The 22,679-nt window shown below is 38.4% G+C and overlaps 1 protein-coding gene across 10 annotated transcripts in view; it reads right to left on the bottom strand.

Annotated features, from left to right (window-relative positions):
* Positions 1 to 440: 440 nt before the first annotated feature.
* MTMR10 (myotubularin related protein 10) overlaps positions 441 to 22,679 on the bottom strand; it is a 40,480-nt gene continuing 18,241 nt past the window's right edge. For 8 of the 10 annotated variants that reach the window (XM_087745459.1, XM_087745462.1, XM_087745461.1 and 5 more), the window contains 11 exons: positions 14,126 to 14,216; positions 11,612 to 11,789; positions 11,095 to 11,182; positions 10,851 to 10,939; positions 9,708 to 9,838; positions 9,513 to 9,582; positions 9,259 to 9,329; positions 8,212 to 8,381; positions 6,687 to 6,857; positions 5,553 to 5,735; positions 441 to 5,009 (listed from right to left, as the gene is read on the bottom strand). In XM_087745459.1, the coding sequence (XP_087601585.1) occupies positions 4,410 to 5,009; positions 5,553 to 5,735; positions 6,687 to 6,857; positions 8,212 to 8,381; positions 9,259 to 9,329; positions 9,513 to 9,582; positions 9,708 to 9,838; positions 10,851 to 10,939; positions 11,095 to 11,182; positions 11,612 to 11,789; positions 14,126 to 14,216 (1,842 nt within the window). In that variant the 3' untranslated portion in view covers positions 441 to 4,409. Of the gene's footprint in view, positions 5,010 to 5,552; positions 5,736 to 6,686; positions 6,858 to 8,211; positions 8,382 to 9,258; positions 9,330 to 9,512; positions 9,583 to 9,707; positions 9,839 to 10,850; positions 10,940 to 11,094; positions 11,183 to 11,611; positions 11,790 to 13,573; positions 13,680 to 14,125; positions 14,217 to 18,767; positions 18,861 to 22,679 lie in introns of those variants that run through there. The other 2 variants (XM_087745469.1, XM_087745468.1) reach the window with 2 other exon arrangements.

Raw genomic sequence — 22,679 nt, 5'->3', positions numbered from 1 at the left:
GCCAAGATCACTGCACTTTTTTGCAGTGCGTCACTCATTATAGTCAGTTTTGCCCCACATAAATTGATGTGTTTTCTCATTCAGAAATAAGTCAGTCAATTGAAATGGAACCAAAAGGACAAATTCTAAGACACCAAAATCCTGTGGGTTTGTCTCAATTTTAACACATAGCCAACATCTTTTCTCTGGAGTCTTCATTCTCATCTTGAGTAAGTTTTCCTGATATCGGAAGTTCTGCTTACCATACAAACAGCAGACACTGTAATAGAATGTAGTGAGAAATTCAGATCATTTGCACATCTTTTTTATTAATCATCTTTCCACAGCACAGTGTCCCTGCTTTCCTTGGAAAAAGGAAACAAAACACACACACCACCACCCCCACCCCCCACCCCCAATTTTTTTTGTTAGAGGAAGTGAAAGAAAAAAACCACCTGAAGTTCACTGTGGAAAGGTATGAACTTTTATTTAGTCTAATTTATTTCACATTCACAACTCAGCATCAGGATTTTATAATCCTCCTGGCACTGCTACTTTACTCAATAAATCATTATCAGGCACAAAGGTTTTAGTTTCAGTTGAAATAGCGAACTCTAAACCATCACAGCAACAGCATTAGAAACCTACTGCCTAAAGCAATTTGAGGTACAGATTTCCGTCTCTTACGTTAGAGGCAAATTTAAGATTTCATCCTTTGCTTAAATATATGTTAGAAATTTTTTTGGTTTTAATGTCTTTCTGTCTGAGAGCAAGCCAAAACCTTTGCCCCACTTGCTACATTTTCATTAGAAATACAAGGCAGTTGTTAATATCCAAGTGGTATTGCAGGCAGGTGCACACTAAACACACGTGCAGGCCTGGGTATACATATACACACAAACACACACTTCTCAATGCATTTCTGGACCGAACGAAATTTCTTTGATACATGGCAGTAAATGGTGAATAGAATTGTACTACCACGATCACTAAGTCTACAGTAAGCTCCACCTCGCCGTAATTAATGACACTGGAGGTACACTTCAACCTATCAACCAGCATTTCGTATTTCCCCCCGCGTGGTTTACAGTGTAGTACAAAATCATGATATAACAGCCAGTAACAGCCAAAATATAGTGCACGTTTTCTAGAAACAGACAAAAAAAGATAAGCTTCTTGGTAATTTTTCTACTCTTGCAACACCAAAATGGCATTAACAGTATCTTGTTTTCAGTGGTGAACAGAAATTACAATTTGAAAATGTGTACATATATACACACACACATATATATAACACTTGTATGTCAGTATTCTGTACATAGACGTTAAAGATAGGTACTCACACCCCAAAATTGTTTTGAAAGTTATTAAAGATATTCAGAGCAGTCCCTACTGACGATTGATAAGGCAACTGTGCAGAGTGGAGAATATTTTAAAATTAACATTTAGTACCTGTCTTTCAAAAGTAAATTAAAAAAACATCAAGACGTTTAAGTTAGGAGGCAGGCAGGCAGGCAGGCAGGCAGGGCCACACAGCAGTTGTGCAGGTGCCTGGGGAGGCCAGGCCCCGCCAACACCAGGCAGCAGAGCCCTGCCGGCAGCTGCCCGTCCTCCCCGCCGGAGGTGCCCCGCGCTCCCCGCCATCGCAGCCTCTGCTTGCCTAACTCCCCTCTTTGAACTGTGTAAAACTTCTTTTTAAGTCTGTTTGGCAAACAGATATTTAGACAGGTTTTGCTTATTATAAAGGCATATTATTTTTAACCCCCTCCCATGCTATATATATATAAAATACAAAGACCATCTGCAGCATCTGTACACATCTTAGAACTGAAATGTAAAAATGTCTGAAATCTCCTTATAAAAGACAATCCTGTTTAAATATAGTACCCATTTTTCCCCCAAAGGGTACTAGCCTAAACATTAATATTTCTTTTTTTATTCCACCAGCTGCCTGTGTGGAGTAATTTATTTACACATTTTTGGTACCTTTAAACCAAAAAAGTTAGACTTTAAAGGAAAAAAAAAAAAAAAAAAAAGAAAAAGACACCATAGTTTTAACTGTAATTTTAAAAAGAAAAAAAAAATGGTACCAAAAGACACTAAGCACACAGGTTGAGGTCTTTTATGTCAAGTATCAGGCCAGGGAAAGCAGTAAGCTAATGAAAAAAAACCCAAACCAAACCAAAACAAAGGCAAACTAATACAAACATTGGAATAATGAATTGAACAAGTTAGATGGCTGCTCCAGCAAGCTTGTAAATAAACACAACTAGTTTGTGGACCATGTAACATGCTCAGACCGTCTTGCAGCATTATTAGGCAATTGAGGTGAATACATGTTTTTTCCTCACAACCGGTTGGCCAGAAGCAATCGGGCATTATGGCAACATGCGTGTGCGTGTCCGCATGCAGACGCACGCACACGCTCAGCTGCTTTGCATAAAAACAGGCTTTTGGGGGTGCGGTTAGTTAAAAAAGGAAGTCTACCCCCCCTCCATTAGCTCCCACAGCTTTACACTGAAACTGCCTGCTGACCCCACCGCACCGAACGCAGTGCGAGAACGCAGCACACCCAGCGCCCCCAGCAGCCTTCCACGTTACGTGAGTTTTAGCCTGGGGAAAACGGGGTCCTGTAGGCACTGGACTTCTTAGCACAAGCTTGCACCTGTAAGGCCACTCCAGATGCAGATTCTCTAAAATAAATACTTGAGCAATCTTAGACATCCAAAACCCACACTGTGATTTAGGCTGTGCTGAAGACCAGTGTGGTGTTACAAATAAAGAGCTCCAAATCCCATCCCTCCCTGCCTTTTTTTTTTTAACCGTAATATACTGTGTATTATCATCATACAGCTCCCCCCACCCTGATAACTGGGTGGTCTATCCTATAAGGCCTTCAGTGCCTTAACTCGTGAGTCAACACCTGAATAGAGGCTCAGTGTTGGTTCAATAGCATTTGTTTTACACAGAAATCGGTTAACATAAAGTACAGCCTTGCTGTTACGAGAAGGTAGTCGACAGAAGCCTTAACCGATGAGGACGATACATTACTATCCCTCCACCCTCCCAGTATACTTTACTCTCTTGCTTTTCTCCCTATGAAACTTGAGGCTTTTTCTGGCACAGCATCCAGGGGAGAGGTGTCATTTAAAATGTTTTAGACCAAAGAGGAGGCTGCTGAATTAAGCAGAGGGAGGCTGTTGAATTTAACTCCCTCAAGCAGTGCCTGTCCATTGCACTGCCCCTATGGACATGCAAGTCTGTAAAAGGGCGGCACCGCTAGCCACTCTTCTGCCAGCACTTGCTTCCAAGTGACAACAGCACCAGCACCCCTCGTGGATTCGGCCACCTGGAGCACATCCTCCTTTCTGGACCCCAGTGGGGCTTAAGTATGAACTCTGCCGAAAGCTACTTCATCCTACAACAGGATGGGGGGGTCAGCAGGGATCAGGATCTGTGCAGGGATATAATGCTGTGTATTTGAGGTGCTTATATAAAAAAGTGAGGCTCGCATGAGACTTACAAACAAGCTTAACCTTAAAGAAGAAAAACCTGCTGTCTCTTGAGCTGGCCGCCTGTTATTTCCAGAAACGGAGAGGGGGAGGCAGGGGATGGAACAAGAACTTACCATAACGATCTATTGTAAAAAGCTGGGGGAGGGTCAGCTGCATTGGAGTAACCTCGCTACTGTCTCCTCCCAATTAAAGGCACTTCTAACGCTACTACAATACCACATCTACAGTAAATGTTTTAAGGTTAACAGTGCATTGTCCTGAAGTTGATTCCTATAGTCTAAAGTCAAGCTCACGACAAAGAGCACAAATCTGACTACTTGTTAATGAATACATTTTGGGGAGAGAAAGAAAAGGGAACAACCCCCCCCGACGGATACACACTGCATTAACAGATATGTAAGGCGATCAAGTCACAGAACATTAGTATGTATGTATGTATGTATGCATGTAAGTATTCCTCATGAAGAGGCAATCTGATAAAATAGTTTGTTCCCAGATTTCAGCTGTCGGTCTGTGTCCACTGCACCTAACTTCTTTGATTTGCCAAGCTGTTCTGACACAAGAGTCACTTCAGTCACTATCTGGGAAAAAGGGTATTTCAAGCAGAACCCTCACTAGTGACCACACCAAGCCTTTCAATTAGCTAATGAAATGCTCCATCGCATATAATGAGCCAAACCACAAAAATACAGAAGGAATTAGGGACCAGAAGCCCTAGCAGATGAGAACTACTGAAGACAAAATTGTGCGATTTGAAGCATGACTCGCTTTGCTTTTAAATATTTGTGCAAAACTTACGTAATGTTTGTATATAAAAATTATTACAGCTTTCAATGCCGCATTTAGCAGTGTTAACTTAGAAAAGACAAACTGATATGCTGTATTCTCCCCAAACCTTTAAACCATCACATCATCTTAGTCTTCATTTGCAAGCGTCTCAGTGGATAGCCAGATTTTGGCACCACTTAAAAATTTGCTTAAAGGTGTTCCCAGAATGCTCCGTCTGCATAGGTTCCCTACAGGAGAAAATGGGAATGAGGAGGACAGAAAGTCTGGGGCCGCAGAGGTGTCATTTAAACTATTTGCTCTGAAGTACATCCTGCTTTGATCCAGTTCCGAGCAGCTGCCTTGCAAAGAAGAATTGCTTTTGTACTGCCGAAGACTCCGGTTTAACATGTCTACTTCATCTGCCAGCAAAGAAACTTTATGGAAAGCAGTGATGAAGCCACCGTGATTAATCTGCGCCTCAGGAACCCAGCGGAAGTAGCACAGTTTCCACAGTTTTATTTGCGTTCCAGAGATACGGGGTAGAATTACGCCGTGCAAATCAACAGGCTTTGCAAACCAGTCTCTGAAGTACTGTTCCATACTGTTACTCTGACTCTCTGTTTGCTGCAAAAAGTCCGGTTTCAGTTTTAGTATCAGAGAGTTTCTTCTTGGAAGGAACTCTTGCTCACTGATGATTCCGTTTTTTAATGCTGGGGGGACACCTCGCAATGTGGAGCTGTAGTTTTTCTGCAGGAAATAAATACTGGTCATTTTCCGGTTTTATGCTCATTTGAATAGCAGATTTCCCTGAGCTGCTAGGATGCATCATCCAGAGAAATGATGTGACCTTTAAACAGTTCTGAGCTTATGAGTCACTACTGCAGGGCTCACAGGGCAAACAGCGTGGCCACCCGTGGCCTTTAAAGAGAAATACGTATGTTTTCTAGACTTTCTAAAACAATGAATGATTGAATCAATCAGTATTCACTGAAAAAGCTGACAATCCTGGCGGAAAAAAGTGGCATGTCATCACTTTTCCATAGGTAAAATAATGCAAATATTGGCAGTGAGCTCAGCCATATCAGAAAATGTCCTGGAACACAAGGCTCAACAATTTACATCTTTACTTCCACAGAAAATAATTTCTTTAGGCTGGGAAGCTAAGAGAATTAACACCCTATTGCTAAACTGAGGGTGTAAAACACTATATAACTGTAAATTTTTAAGCATTAACACCTTACAGTTAAGCACAGAAACAGCCCATTCACAGACAGACATCACTATAGTTACCTTTGAGCGCTTAAAAGTTTTCACCGCTCCATTTTGTACACATGGTGCACTCTTTCCAATATACAAAGGGTTGTGAAAGAGCAGGCGATCCCTGCTTGTAAACTGAAGAGACCAGTCCCAAACACAAGGAAATCGGAGGCCTTTCTCATCACCCAGCTGAATATTTTTGCTTATAGCAAATTCCTGCAAAAGGTTAACATTTAGGCATATTAAAAATCAAAGAAAATAGGCTTATTCACAAATCTTAATTATAAACTAGTGCATAACTACTGGGCAAAGAAGAGCAGGGATAGAATTTAGAGGTGGCTGCCGATCAAAGCAACAGAGCAGCAAGATAGTCTGCTGCTGGATACAGCTGCTGCTGGATGCTGCTGCTGGGTACAGCTGTACTCCATTTTTCATTTATGCAATGCAGAGGCAGGACTAATGCTTACTTAGCAAAAATGACTTTTCAATTACATTAAATTGCTTGTTTGTTTACTCTTAAACCCCCCAAACTGTTATTTTGAGAATACGCTAATGGTCCCTCAATGCTCTACTTCTTTGTAAGGTAGCTACCTACAACTTTAAAGGCAAGATCTTTAACAAAATAAGTATGTTTGACTTCTATCAGCCATCAAGTGTTTTCTACAAGCAGTTCTGATAAGCTCCGGTTTTCAAAAACAAATTTAAGTGTTCGGTTTTCTAAATACCTTCATTGTGCAAATACTATTTGACCTTTACAGTCTTTTCCAACTTTTTCAACTATTTAAACAATTATGTCAAGAGATTTCAAAGTTCGCCTGAAGTGTGAATTTCTACCTATTGCCTGTCATTCTGCTCTATCAGTTCCAGATATAAACCTGTTTCCTAGAGGAGTACAAATAATAATGTACAATAACAATGCTTTTCTAGAAAAAAATAAAAAAGAAATTCAATAGACTTTCTTCTTGAATAGTTAGTTACTGTCTATGCAAAGATCACCTGAAACAACATTCTAATCATATTCATCTGGGGAGCCGAATATTTTGCCCTGAACAGAGTGTGACATTTTGAAAAATACAAAGGAATACCATTTAGTGGAGATGATGTAATTTCCAGTAGGGCATGCTGAAGTCTCTTATTTGAAAAGTAGGTGTAACGCTTCATACTCACAGTGCTTTCCTTTACTCGCTGATGAGGACAATTGAAAAGGAAAGTGCCAAACAATGAGATACGTGCACTGTCGTACAATATGGTCAAGTACATTTCAGAAAACTCGAAGGCCGCTGGGTATTGTTCTAGCAGCTGCCAAACACAGTCAAGAAACATCAAGAACAAAGGAGACTGGGGAAAGAAACAGAGAATTATTAGATTTAACATAAGCTTTTCCCAAGCCATACCAATTTCTCTGCAGTTAGTGCTCCATTAGGGTATTTAGCTATACCTCTGGTACATTCCTTAACAGGGTAAACTATTCGGAGTATTGTATTTTTTATGATTGCATGCAACTGTAATATCCTGTATTCCTGTTTAGCCACTTTCACAAGCAACTACGTCAACTGGCTTTCTCAGCACTACCTTTCCACAGCCTTCCCTTCTCTGTAAGAAGCCAGTCAATTCTTTCCTGGGCTCTCTTTGTACTCACGCAGCTGCAAAAATGCTTTCTGCCATCTTGTGTGTCCCTCATAATTTCCAAATTAGTGCTTGTATGAGCCTTCCTTACTACTTGGCTTTATTTTCACAACGTATATACTTCCTTCTTGTTTGAAATGACTGGAGAGCTTATGATTCAGCCACGTTAACTTCTCACTATACTTTCTAGCTCTTTCCACAGTGGCCCATGACTGGCAAAAGTATAAACTATCATTTATATAAAGGTTCAGAAATATTTTCCCGGTTTCACTCTTCTGTATATCCTTTCCTAGGGTCAAAATATCTGCTTGCTCATTATTTCCCCCTTGGTATTTCAGTTTCTTTATCCCTTCACACATTTTCTCTGCTTACTGCTCAGTGTCCTCAGTTTATTTGTTGGCTCTGCTCTCTGGGGTATTGCTTTTCTGTTACTCTCGGGCATCGTCCCTGAAAAAGGCTGCTAATCTAGGGTCCTCTATTTTTCCAACTGCAATTACAAGTCTCTCCTTTACAATGAAGAGGCCAAATAAGATTAGCTGGAAATACTGAAAATCAAGCACGGTGCTACCCTCTATTAACCTGTTTGGCAGTTGTGTATCAGTTCATAAAGCCGCAGTGCTTCTCTATCAGCTCAATACTTTGAAAAGTACTGCATATTGACATGACTTTGCATTCAAAAAAACGAGGATGAAAACAGATACCCTTGGTAAAACAAACAAAACAAACAACCCCCTCCAAACCCACTCCTAACCCCCTTTTATTTCAATTTAAAATGTGGGCTGTGCTAGCATCTGTAACAGTGCGATGTTTTCACGTACAACACTGAAGCAACATAAAAACCCAGCATCACTGGATTGCACCTGGTGTTTCACTGATTCTCACATGGCTGCAGAGGATCAAGAAAATATTTCTCTATCCCGGACAAAGACTCATTTTCTCTGATATTAGTTTCACGAGATGTGAAAAGATTCTAAAATTTTTTTATTTTTAGATTTCTGTGTGAATAAATATTCAGGCTGATATTAACCAGATACTGTTATCATATACAAATACAATTCATTTTTACCTCTTTGTCAGATCTCTTTAAGTGGTTACACCTATCTAAAAACTGATATCCTGCCATGACCCATTCCTTCTGTATTAAGCTTTGAAATCCAACAATTGTTCGAAAATAGGGATCCAGCATGACTTGAATGAGAGAAGCAGCCAGACAGCTCAGGTCCCGTCCCTCTTCCTCTGTGAATAACATACAGAATGTATGAAGTACATAAGGTATATATGCAGAAATACAGAATTAGATCTCAAAGAGCAAAAAGCGGCAACTAGGTCTAATGTTTTTCTTTGAATTTCTTTTAAAACATGCTTTTTGCTTCTGTAATTGTTCTCATCGTTTAAAAAAAAACTAGAAGAAAAAAAACACCTTTTTTTTTTTAACTGAGACTCATACTATAGAAAAGGTTCCTGCAGTATCCAGCACAACAATGCATTCATCAAGAACAAAATACCCACCCAAACACCTGGTATTTAAACGAAGATGTGCTGAGAAGGAGGGTGTTTGCGTTGCTGGAAATTTTCAACATATTTTCCACCCTGAAGCAGTTTTTGGAAGGCCATTATATGGGGAGAGTGGGACATACCAGCTGAACGCGTCTTGTAAAAATTACAGAAATTACAAAATTTCTGATGTCAATATCAGCAAGTTTTTCAGAATCTTTTTTTTCTGGAATATCTGTTTGCACTTACACAACAGCAGCCACTGCTAGTGAACTACTTTTGTATATAGGACCTCTGAATAAAACTGGTATTGCTTATGCAAGGAGTATTAGCCCAATTAACACAGTACAAAAATTCACCCTGAAGTTTTGATTCTATCGTATCATTATCAGAATAAAACCCACAAAGACTCAAAGTGAAATATTCCTTTGATGCTATGGACTATACTACGGTTCAGCTACATAACAAAATTATTTTTGTTTCTAGTTCTTCAAATGCCTAAACCATTTAGAAGCGATGGGGTTTATGTATAAAGATTACAGTTGATTTTATCTAAATGTGTTTATTGACATTATCATACTAATGCTAAGAATTACAGCATGCTATATGCTTGTATTACCTTGTAGAACTACAGAGACATGCTTACACTCCATCATATATACAAGCTCAGCAGAATGCTTAAGAAACGATCTAGACAGAAAAAGAAAGTGATACAACAGTTAACATAACAGGTTCACACTCTAGTAGAAAAAAATATTTGTGATATCTGTATTTACCTAACTCATTTATTAAAATAGAGAATCCTTCAACTGATGCACTGCTTGTGAAAGTTTTTCACATCTCATTAACCGTCATATTATTAATGGTACAAACCTAATATACTCTAACCAGTGAGTATTTTCCAGTGAGGATAGCCATTTCTCTTCAGTTTCTTCAAAAGGCTCTGCAACAAGGAAAGTAATTACATTGCAGAACAACTTCAATTAACTATCCCTGTTAGCCACATCTATTAGAATTTGTTGTATTTCAAGAAAATAACCACCATGAAAGAAGGATAGTCCAGCATACCATTAACACACAGCTGTTTGAGTTTGATATGTGCAGCCTGGATTTCCTGGATGCTGGGGAGACACTTGTCCAGATCAGATTTGTAAACATCACTTCTCAGGGGATGGCTTCGAGTTATTGCATTACAAATCCTTAGTAAGAAAAAGAATCAGCCATTTTATTACTGGAGAGGAGAGAAACAGTCTTTCAAGAAACATGCCAGAGTCTTTCACTGCAAACAACTAAAACCACATATAACGTGCATCTTATTAAAAAAAAAATTTTCTAGTTTATATTCAGGAGATATATTGCTCCTGCCACAAAGCTATTGACTCAAATATTTTTGATATCTGCTAGTTACAAAATAAAAACATGGAAACGCTGGATGATTAAAACAACATGTTTGGGAAATGAAAATCTGAGGCTGACTTAGAGCTAAATAGCTCTATTCAATTTTGAATTTTCCACAATTTTTAGGAAGACTTATCTATGCTAAATAAACAGAACATATATAAAGTTTATAAAGGCATGGAATCTGACAGGGTTTCATATAAAACTCAAGAGCTCCAGCCTAACACACACAATGCAAGTGTTTGTACTACTACAAAAAGTCACCCTACAAATTAAACCAAAGAACAAAAAATACCAAGCTAGTAAACCACTTACGCAAGGCTCTAAATGCCTTCATTTTTCATCAAGGACAGTGAATGACAAATATTTCACAGAAATACCGTGTGCACTGTGGCACTAAACCTACAGAACTGTATTTCCCCATGCCACAAATAAATTAAATAATTTTTACTATGCCTTGCTGAAGCAGGCAAGAAAATCTCCAACATAAGTTGTATTACAGTAACATCACTAGAAAAGATTAAGTCTCATCCTTTTATCAATAAATTCTGTCATCTGAATGACTAGCCGCCTAAAAAATAAACATCCCTTAAAATTTGAAAAATCATTCAGTATTCGAAAATGAAGTGGACCCTAACCAGAAATTGTGCCAGAACTATATTCAGAGAACAGTTTCTCAAAAGCTATTGCACTACAACATTATGAAGCAAGTATCCTCTCAATTACCAATTGCTGCTGTGATACAGTCACACATAGTCACCACTTGCGTTATTCTACGCATCTGATTAAAGAACAGCATAACTCATCATTTACCTTTGATCAATTCTTCTTTGTTGCAATACATCTTTAATGTTGGCCATTCTTACAAGGGCACTCCCATTAGGGTGATTCCAGGACCATAACTAATATGGGAAAAAAACACAAAAGAAACAACAAAATAATGCAAGTTAGTGTTATTCCATAGAAATTTTTTTCTTAATGCTAATTGGCATACATAGCTTTAAGATTAATATTGTACAATGATCAAGAACAGTAACAGAATAAAGACTACACTTACTGGCATTCGTCTCCCAATAAAAGAGTAGGAGTATAGCTTAAGGTCTTGATCTGCTAAGGAAGATGGAACCACAAAATATTCTGGAAGGCTTGGGGAAAAAATAGGATACAAAAAGTTACTTTACCCTACGTATTTTACTAGCTTTTCTCTTGCTGCAATGCTGCCTTATCAACTCTATTAAGCTATAATGCACCAGCCCCTACTACCGCAGTGCTAACTGGTTGTCCTCTATGCCTGCATGATCTTACATATCATTGGTACAGCTCAGACGTATTTGTTTAGAAATGTGCATGTTTCAGAGGGAAGCACAAAAGCACGAAAGCAACAGATGCCAAAATATGACATTTCCTTTAATGACAACACTTGCAGGACCTTTCAACTGAGGGCCTCTCCAGAAAGCAGCACATTTAAGAGGTGAAGTGCACAGTTAGGTAGGATGGAGGCTTTGGTAGAGGAGACAGGAAAAGACAGCGTAATTGCCTTGTTTTCTTCTACTTGCATGATAAGAGAAACTTACCAAGTAGATATCATATAACCTTCATTGACTGAACAAACTCTCCACTCTGATGCACCTGTCCTTTTGATTTCTCTATCCCAATCGGAGTAAGTTTCAAACAAAGGTGTCTGCTGACCACTGGCACTGCCGATGCCGCCACCACCACCACCTCCTGGGTCTATTCCATTCACCTTCTTTGCTAGGAAAAGAAAATTCATCAATGCACATTTTAAAAAAAGAGGAAAAAAAATTTAAACTCTTCACCTTCCTAATTACAAGAATGAGCCACTAGCATCACGACTAACGTTACCTATTTTTGTATTACAAGAGATCAGTGATTTAACGATAGCTTGGTGATACATGAAGATGTAAATGTATTTTTTCCTGCAATTTCAACAGAGAAGCAACATAAAATTGGTATGCTGTGCTGCTTGATAGAAAGCAAGACATACTAACACTCAGGAACAAACGTTATCTTCAGTCACAGGATTTCTCTCCTCAACATGCCAAAATTAGAGATGCTTTCAAAACATGAACCCTTTATAGCCTACCCTTTAATTAGGTACCTTACGAAGAAAGCAAAATAAAAATTATATAATTTCAACAGCTTTAACTGGCTGCTGTATTAACAGCAAATAAATTGAAGGCCAGGTTAAAATATATATATTTTTATATATATATTTTATATATATATATATATATTTATATCCACACAAAAAGATGGCCTACCATTTTGTGGCTAGAGACCCAAGAAGACACTTGAAGCAAATTTTTAGATGAAAGTGAAACTGAAAGTCAACCCTATTACCTCCCCCATGAAAGCTCCTAGCTTTAGCAAGCGTCTGTAAAGATCTAAGTGCCCGCCCAAACAAAGCAGAATACAGCGTTATGCCTCTACTGTCATCTCAGTGATTGTGTAGTTTCCTGATACTTTCTGTATCTATCAACTTCATTCTTGCACTACTACTCGGACTACTTATGTTTTTCAGAAGAAAACTGGACTAAAATCAGAATGAAGTAGTTATTCAAAGACAGTCTACAGAGAAATATGATAATTACCAAAAAAATGTTATAATTTTACTGTTCAATGGCAGGATATATAATTAATGAAATAGAGCCTGGGAAAAAATTAGGTACATCTACACCAGAGCAACGCAGGCTCTTTATGTTCCTCACAAAGCACAAAGACAGTATTTCAACTCTTACTTTACTGGGACTAGCAGGGATAGAGTCATAAAACACAGTGCTGGAATTGTAAGAGTAAAGCCATAGATCTATGCTACAAACACCAGGGTCCACAACAACAAAAAAGCTCCAACCCAAACCAAAAGTATTTCAAACTCTTTTCTCTAGCAACTGCAGCATAGCAGAACAACTATCTTTTGCCATTCTGGTCTGCTGCTCCAGAGGAACAACATTTTTTACCCACCTTATGTAATTCTTCCACTAGGTATTTTTCCATACAGCAAATAGCATTTTAAGGACAGAGTAAAGGCAACTTTGTGACAGACTAACATTATGTTCACACTCCACTTCAATATTTTATTGTAATTTTATCTGCAAATCAGCTTCCTCCCTAGTACTTTATAATGCTAAAGACCTTAATAACCGCCCGAGTTTTATCAGGTAAAAAATTATATGTGTAACTATGGGTGCAACATAATCACATGCACACTTATTCTTGTGCATGCACAGGGTAGTCATGTACATGAAAAACATGCATTTTTGTGCAAATTTGGAGGCCTGAGCTCATAATTCCACAACATTCAAATTTTGTTACAGGCAGCTCAATGGTTTCTAATGCCAGCTGCTGAGTAAACATTTCAGTACCACAGAACTACATCAATGGCACTTTCTCTATTTGGAGGCTTGTTATGCTAGCACTGATGGTTTTCAGCTGTGTATTGGCTGGGGAACACTAAGCAGTGACCGCACAGCATTACACTAGAAATCAAGTTCCAAAGGCATCTTTTGCAGGCTTACCTAACTGACAAGGTTCAGTTGGAGATTGGCCTTGAGCAGAGAGGGTGTGCTCCAACTCAGCAGGGGTGGTGGAGGTTTTGAGTGGTAAGAACTGCCTAGTAAGCCTCTAGGAAAGAAGGTATGGAGTCCCAAGTTGCACAAATCCTCCTGCAATACCACCAGAAGAGAAACTTATTCCCAAAAGAAGGGCAGGTGAACAAGCCTGCCTGATGGGAGATTAGCTAGGTACCTAGAGTACCAATATAGACATACAATAGGAGGATCGAAGCGTGAATTGAGAAATATGAATATTCATGCCGACGTTAAGTGCTGACATAGGTAGTTTTGTTTTGTTTCAGACAGGAAAGACATTTCTTTCGACTTTGGTCGTTAATGTCTACCACAATGAATGACTTATAACCGAAAGTAAGAGGTTGGGTGCAGGACAAGCCAATTTTATTACCCCTGGAGAAAGCCTCAAATGCTTTTTTGCCACTGCTTCTAGACAGAAGTCTTACTAAAATTACATATAAAAATACATAAAAAAAAGAATCAAAATACTTTCATGCTTACCTGGGTTATGATATATTTCCCCAACATACTCAAATGCAAAGAGAAGCTGAAGATCCGTTGGCTGAGAATAATGAGCTATTGCAAGGCACACCTAGGAAAGAAATGTTTATTACTGTTATTTATAGACATAAAATCTATTGCCCTTAATTATGACAGGGTGAAATATTCAGAGCAAAAGTTAAAAATTAGTCTTCTGATGTTTTATTTCCATATTTTATTTGAGAGGAGTGAATTATATAGTTAAGCATACTCATATTTGCCGAGAGACCATTACTGTAATCATAGTAGGTGAGTTCATGACCATCTATCAAGAGTGATTAACTGATAAGGGTGGACTAAGTTTCTGCAAGAAAGGTCAGACTGTAGCAGGAATCCCTAAACATGATTCTCTGTATCTAGAGACAAGCAAGGACTTGGAGCTACTGTGCTGTGCCTGCCTACCTGCATACAGAAGTAAGGAGGAGAACAGAGAAAGAAAAGAGCACAACACACAGGTGGTAAGCACAGTACAGCAAAATCTCATTTGTAATTGGTCATTCGACAATTTTTTTTTAAATAAAGAGTACGTATCAATGTAGCATAAGAACGGCCATACTGAGTCAGTTCAAAAGGTCAAACCTAGCACTCTGTTCCTGACAGTGGCCAGTGATCAATGCTTAAGGAAGAGGGTAAAACCAGAGAAAGCATATAATGAAATTTTACCAGGATATTTTTCAACAGTTCACAGTTCAGGCACTTCCTGAACTAAAATCTGGTATCAGTATTCAACAGCATTTGACAAATACTTCTTCTACAAAGTTGTCAGTTGGGCCAAGAGGTTTTTGAAGTGCAACTTCCCTTTACAAAAGCCCTGTTGGTTCTCCCCTAAAGTATCATATTTAACCAAAAGTTTGTATCTAATTAACTTTTTATTATCTTTTCTACTAATTCACCCCATATAGGCATCAGGCTTACCAGTCTATGCTACCCAAAATTCAATCTTCAAAAATTTCTGCTCTTGGAAAGGAAAATAAGAGGTTGCCCTTTGAAGAGTTCCAGGACCTATGTCAATCCTGCATCTCATCAAGTTGTATTCCAAAATTATGAAGGGCATTGATGAATATAAATGAAAAGCAAATTGTCTGGTAACAGAGAACAGCTTTTCCCCCAAGTTACTTGGAAATAAGTAATTCATGGTGGGAGATGTTTTCTTCATGTTAGTCACTTGTAGTTTATTTGTCAGCTGAATGGCAGGCCAATGATTCTCTATCAATCTCCCATTTCAATAAAAAGTGAGTTTTTAGGGTAGGTCGTTTTGCCAAGTGTGAGGGATCTACAGTTAATTAAACATGCCAGTAATCACCCCCTTCCCAGTCCCCAGCTGATCTTGAGAACTGAAACATCGGCCAAACTTTCTGAGGGTAGCAAGATGTCAACTTCATTAAATTTTGGCCTAGCCCTTATAGGTTCTGTCCCAGATGACTGGATTTCATTCATAAAAGAAACCCACCCATAACTTCTAGACGCCTGCAGGCTTATAGCAAGCTCCAACACTGCCTCTGACAATCTGATGCATTAATCAGGTTTAACCAGGCTGAGTCACAAGCCCTGCCCTGGGAAGGAAAATTCAGTAGAGATTTAAAATGAGAGACAGATGCATCCTCAGAACAGCAGAGATTAACCTAGGGCACAAGGAAGAGTCTTGTCTAAGTCCTTCTATTCTTTGCAACAGTCTCTGGACCAGCATCACATAAGCAACTGGTTTTCTACTTGCATAAATTGTTCATTTTGGTAGAACCCTCAGATTACTAAGAGTGCAAAACATGGTTTAGAATTAGATACTAGACCTCAAATACAGTCAAGCTTTGCTAGCCTTTGTCTCTTTAAATGTGGATATTCACTAATAAATATAAAAGATCTGACAAAACCCCTAATATCTAGAATAATCAAATTCAGGAAGAAAAAAAATTTTCAAGTGGAGATTGGCACTGTTATTCTCTAAATTTCAGGACTTGATTTGGAATCTTTAGCTTTGCCTTCTTCCCTCAGTATTTGCTTCTGCATTTTACTAAAATGTACCTCCCTTATCTCTAAAGAAAATATTTAATGAAAAGGAGGTTATAAAACACAAAACTCTATTCCACATGTTCAGATACAGAAATTCCATGTGACAAAGCTTTTAATTAAGGACAAAGACATAGTATAAGTGCACATTACCACTGCCTAAAATTTTTTGCTTCCATTTTCTTCCTTCCCTTCAACTCTCCACGAGTTTTTATATTTGGCAACATGTTGACACCATTTATTCAGTGGTTAGCAGTTTTGGATATTATTTTTGAAAAACATTCTGTGCATCCACGAAATTGTCTTCTGTTAGTGAAGGAAAGTTTTCTTATTGTCATAGACATAAAAGAACAATTTGCATGACACACAACTGACTACCGGCAACATTGTGCCACAGGAAAAAAAACTTGAGAGCTCACTTATGCTAAGTTCTGCACAGAGAAAGCTATTGTACTTTTACTAGCTTGTATGCAACATATATTGCATTATGGAACATTTGCCATATTTTTATTTACTTTGGCTTTTGATGGGGACATTCCTCACTATTTATAAAACCAGTAATGACTGTAGACTAACTTGAGTTGAAAATGGTTTTTCACAAACACTCCCCAACACAGGAATTCCTATCGAGTCTTAGAAGAACAGTTGCTTTAACATTTCTCCCCACACTTTCAGTTCTACAATGAAACTGCAAAAGAAAGTAAGTGGACAGGACATTCCGGGGCAGGGTGGGAGCAGGGGAAGGGGGCAGAATAACCCCCCAGAAAACCCAAACAATAAAAAGTGTCCCTAGTAATGACTTTTCAAATGAACATTTATAAGCTCATTTCCAGGATTTGATAAAACATTGAATAACTACCACAAAGTAACAGGAAGCTATGCACATTTTATTAAATCTTGTGATTTCAGTGTACAAATCAAAGCTGAGAAGCCAGCTATTCCATAATACTAGGCCTCTTTAACAGACTACTTTTGCCTATCATTCACAATGAAACAAAATGGAAATCTGGGTACATACACATTTTGACTTCCATTTTTCTATGTAACTTTTCACTACAGTAACTGATATTAGCACAGCTACTCCTCATCTTCATTTATGGGAGCGAAGGATGTAGCCTTTTACTATGCTGATCTACACTCAAGGCTTGAGGATGAACTCCAAGACATTAAAAAATTCCATTGTGCTGCCAAATAACACAATAGAAATACAGTAAAACCTATTTTTAAAAGCATCAGCTGAAATCTGTCATTTACTTGCCACATCTGAGAAAGAGAGTATGTGTGCCGTGTTAAGAGGGATAAAATTGTGGGGGGGAGATGGTAAGCATTCAGATCTGGTTCCCCAAAAATATGAGACCATAGCTGTGCTTTTGAACCCAGCAGATGAAAAATGCTCCCAGGTGTTCCACAGTATAGACATAACTCACAATACCAGGTATTGCATGGGTAAAACAGTCCACCTGTAGATTACTCTATTTCTGTTATTAAAAAAAAAAATCTTTACCTTGCTACTGTTTTCATTTTTATATTTTAGACAAATTTCACTCATATATACACTAAACAAGTATTAAAGACATTCTGATTTTCAGTTTATTCCTCACTAAATCCATATAGTAGTTTTATTGTCTGAAAGTTTCAAAAGACAAGCACATTCCACAGATCTCAGCAGATTATCACCATAAGTAGAAAGCTCTTAAATTGGAAGACAAACATGTTTTACAGGAAATGTTCTCATATCAAACTGAAAAATGTTTGGTATTCTTGCCAATTTACAATTGTGTAAAGCTGAAGATATTTAGGCTCAGTCAAATAACTTGTTGTTTCCAACTGCTTGTTGGAAAGTTCATTTATTAAAAGCAGTAAACACAATGGCTGTAATTATTTCATAGTACAAAGGCCACTTCCCTATGTCGGTGTCCCCTGTTCAGCCCCTATCTGAGAAAAATAATGATACTTTCAGGGCAAGCCCTCCTCTTTAACAAGAGGAATTTTACCAAGGATGAGAGCTTCAAAATATTGCTAATGCTCTTGGAAAAGAAAGAGTTTTGAACAGTCATATTTAAGATGTGCTAAGTTAGCATAGCCCTGCATTTCACCTCCTCCCCTAAGCCAGGCTACCTGTCTTATGAACTCACTGGAAGGATACTATTTTCCCTTGCTACTGCAATTCCTATTCTGAATAGACACCTGTAGGAGAAAATCATGCAACCAGGACCAGATCAAGTCCCATGGTCAGAATTTGTTAATCTTCCTAGGCAGGAAGTCTGCTTGGGAAAGTAAGCTTTCAGGTAACAAGACTTTCAGCCCTAACCATCGTGCACGTTCTCCTAGCTGCTAAGCTATGAATTGTCTAACTGAGAACTGGTTGTTTTTTTTTTTTTCACTTCTATAAGATTTCCAATACCTGATATGCATAACACTTAATTTGGTTCGAGTACAAGTAATCTACATGAGAGGAAACAGTACAAGGATTTCAGAAGCTGAAGTAAGTTTTTACATATCAGAATCCTTGTTTGTACAAGAATGTGTTTGAATTCTAAGTACAGGTTTCCTGAGCCTTAAGAGAAATATTTAAATACACTGCTGTTTTTTAAAATACCTTTAGATAAGTTTACTTCTGAAAAAAGTTTTCTTCACCCCCTCCAATCCCACTCCAAAGACCATAAAGATAACAATATCTTCTCGTGCATTCCCAGTGTCTTGAGATAGTATGAACTTTGTGATCTGTATAAACAATTAGAACAAGGTAATACAGAAGTTTGGAAAAAAGAAAAGACATGAGGAAGGGTCAGGATCATTTGTCCAAAACTCTGAGTTTTGTATTATTCTTCATAACTATTAGGAAAAAATTGTTCCACTTACCCCAAGTGTTATGACACGTGAGAAGCCTAGTTTTGATTGCACAGAAAGCAAGATTTGAGGTAAGTAATTTTCCTTCTGTTTTGATTAAGCATGTGTTTCTGAAACTGCTCTCATACTCATTTAAAAAAGCTTCCTGAAGGAAAAGAACTGAGGGAGTACCAGGAGAGAAAGGGACTGAGAAAATGGAGATATATTTAGGAAACGGGAGATTATAGGGTGTGTGCCATTCTGGTGCACTGCCAAGACTCATACGCATGGTGAAGCAACACGCTATCCATCATCTAATAGTCATAAGATCTAAAGCCTCACCTTTTCATACATTTTAATTTCTTAGTCTAATGTCAGGTATAGCAGTGGTTAGAAATTAGCAGGAGTTTTCAGTTTGACTGTTTGTTGTGATTTTTGGAACAAAATCATTCCTTTTCCTTTAAGGAATGTGAAACGCTGCTTCTTTCACACTGCCTAACTTAAGACTTCCCCAACTTGCTTACCCTTGCTTCCCCATCCTCCACTTCCTCCCACACCCATCTGGCTTTCCTTCCTTTGGAGAGACTAGAGCTTTACTTTAGAGACAAAACAGAATTAAACTGCTAAATAGTGACGAGTGCGAGTTTCCATTCCCTCTATTATTCCTTAACTCGTCTCCCAAATACTCAATAATAAAAATGAGGAAGAAAATATTTACTTGACTGATTAATGTTGAGACAGTATTTTATTAGCATGTGTTGGCTGTAACTAATGTTGAAGGTATTTTTCTAATAGAACTGATTTTTAAGCTTCTTCATAAGAATTTACCCCAAAATAAACTAATTCACCTCAAAATTCAATGTGTTCTTCCAATTTGTTTCTGCTTAAAGGTAGAGAAAAATAGCTCTGAAAATTCTACCAATATTACCCACGCATCATGTCTATAGGTAATCAAGTCAGTCAGATTGTCCACATCTGAAGCCTGACTGCTTTCAACTTGGATCCTTCGTTTCACACTTACTACCAAAAAGAGACTCAGAATGCTCTCTATTCTAATAGAGCAGCTTAATTAGTAAGGGTTATTCTCTCTTATGCCCTGTTCAGCAAATATAGACACTCATTTAGGAACAGATTAGACTCTCTTTGCCAACACCAATTTAAGTAACTGAATGCTGTTGAGTATTTCCATTACATTCAAGGAACTATGCATGAAACAAATTACTTAACCGTATAAAGTTAGTATCTGTTCTCCTTGTAACTATTCCATATATTTAAAGCTCATTTTTAAATAGTAATTATCAAGTGTATTGGTTTTATTTCTTTAGCTATTGCTCTAAACAGAACATTTGCTAGCATCTGGCAACAAGTTAGAGACATTTATACCCCCATAGTTTGAAGCGTATATTTCAGTAGGTGGATACTTCATTTTGACCTACCAGTGCTTTATTCATAGGATGATACTCCTCTGTATTACCAGGGTGACATCTAGTTAGGAATCTCCCTGCTCTGATTTGTATAGCTGACTGTATTTATGTAAAGTTTGCTAAAGGAAGCTATTTATGATTTATAAAGCACTAACATGCAGGTCTCTTGCTTTACAGAACAGAGGTTGTAATGCTAACTGTAACATCACCTTCCCTTCCGCTTATTTTAAAAACAAGTGAAAAAACTTCAGTCATAAATAGTTCAGATATTCTTTTAATTATAGCCTGCACAATTCACCAATTCCAACAGAAATTTTGAGTCCTGCAGTTTCTCAACACTAAGCACCCTAGAAAACCATAAAGCACATAAGCACAATTTATCCAGTTCATTTTTAACTCAGAAGGTCTTCACATCTAGCTCCAAAATGAGCATAAACAAATTTGTGAGGAAAAAAATATAGCTGACAATTATTTTGATTTTTCTCAAAGAGATGACTGGAGATTAGGCCCCCAGGTCAAAAGGAAAGAGGAGAAGCTGGAGAGGGTCTAGTGGTGGGCTACCAAGATGACTATGGTCCTGAAGTACATCTTCTGAAGAAACTGGGCTCATCTAGCTGTGCAATAATGAGACAGCAGGAAACCACTACCAAGAACTGGTACTCAAACTACTCAGTCTTGCCAGATGACATAATGGGCAGCAGCCAGAAACTCATCTTGGGACATTCAAGCTGGACGTCAGGAAAAACATGCAGCACTGAAACTGGCTATCCACAGAGGGAGAAGGCTCTCCATCCTTGGTGGTTTTCAAGATACAACTGAACAAATCCACAGCTAACCTGATCTAATCCTGGCAACTCTGAAGAGAGAGGTGGACTAGGTGATCTCCACAGGCTCCTCCCATCCAGCACCTCTGACCCCATGGTCAGTTCTCTACAACATTCTCTTGCTCAGAAGACAATGCTAGCACACTCAGCCAAAGAGAAGATCAGGAATTCGCTCTCATCAGAACCGAGTTATACTTTAAGTCTTGGTCCTCCCTACAAAAGTTATGCACACACAATTATTTCCAAGTAGACAGCTACCCATGTCTTCATGCACAAATAGCTGGATGTAAATATATATTGAAGAGGCCCTTCAGAACTATGAGGAGGCCTGACCACCTTCCTTTGTTTTTAAACATCAGGACAGCCTTGCTAATATGTACTACTTGAATGGCAGGAACAGAAACCAGATAAAGTCTTTCAGGAGTGTGGTGCTACCATGCCATTTAAATGCCAGAAAAAACAAAATACCTCTATTCAATACTAGTTGTGTTCACCAGGACCCCAAAATAATTTAAGCAAAATCCTGACAGAAGAAACCTGATCTAAGGCCCTCACGGTTTTAGACATTTATATTTTAATGCCAGCAGAATAATGTTATTATGGAAACGTTAGATTAGGTTAACAGAAGCTTATCTCCAGTCAGTAAAAGTGTGCTTCTGTGATACACCCACACAAAGCTGCAGTAACCTACTTGATGCATCAGAACTGCAATACTAGCCACACAGCTGATATTAGGATTTGCACAAGTTTTCTTCCACTCCTGTAGTGAGCACATTCTGATATTTGAAAACGGCAACTGTTGCACTTTTGGTCACCACCAGGTACTATCTTTACAACCACACAGATTCAGATCCTTCTGGATCTCTAGAACTAGCTGTTCTTCCTATCAAAACAAATCATGTTAGACCATGTAATTATAAATGTACACAGCAAAGGACTTCATAAAAAGGTTTCGCTTTTTGTGCTTGCACAAGTAAACGCAGCACAAAAAGTGTTAATGACATGCTGAGTTTCTGCTCTCTTCTTCCTTCCTCCAGGCTAATCACTCTTCTTAGCTGTGACAGCCAATTAGAAACAGTTGCTATAAAGATACTGCAGTAGACAGGCTGCTCCAGGGGGATTTCAGAGAAGCTGTGAAAGGAGAATTGACTGCTGGAAGACTGCCAAACATGAAAAGTTACAAACAGCAAAGGCAGCAGGCAAGGAGGAGCCTAGAAAAGTAGCAAGGAAAGAACAGTCTGCTTCATTACTGGGCTTCTGCCCATGAATCTCTATGAAAGGATAAAAGGTGAAGAAGGGATGAACTGGTTCATCAGCGACTCAGTTGGTAACTGCAAACAGACTTATGTCTGGGCAGATGGTTCTTAGGGCTTACAGGGTTAAGCTCGAACTTTATCCTATTGAGAAGGGGAATTCTTAAGCTCGGTGAGCAAC

Source organism: Nipponia nippon, unplaced genomic scaffold (genome assembly GCF_047370975.1).
Source record: "Nipponia nippon isolate SJK-2023a ecotype South Korea unplaced genomic scaffold, ASM4737097v1 scaffold_9, whole genome shotgun sequence".
NCBI lineage: Eukaryota > Metazoa > Chordata > Aves > Pelecaniformes > Threskiornithidae > Nipponia > Nipponia nippon.
The sequence above is the reverse complement of the archived record's forward strand: the minus strand, read 5'-3'. Positions and strand labels throughout refer to the sequence as shown.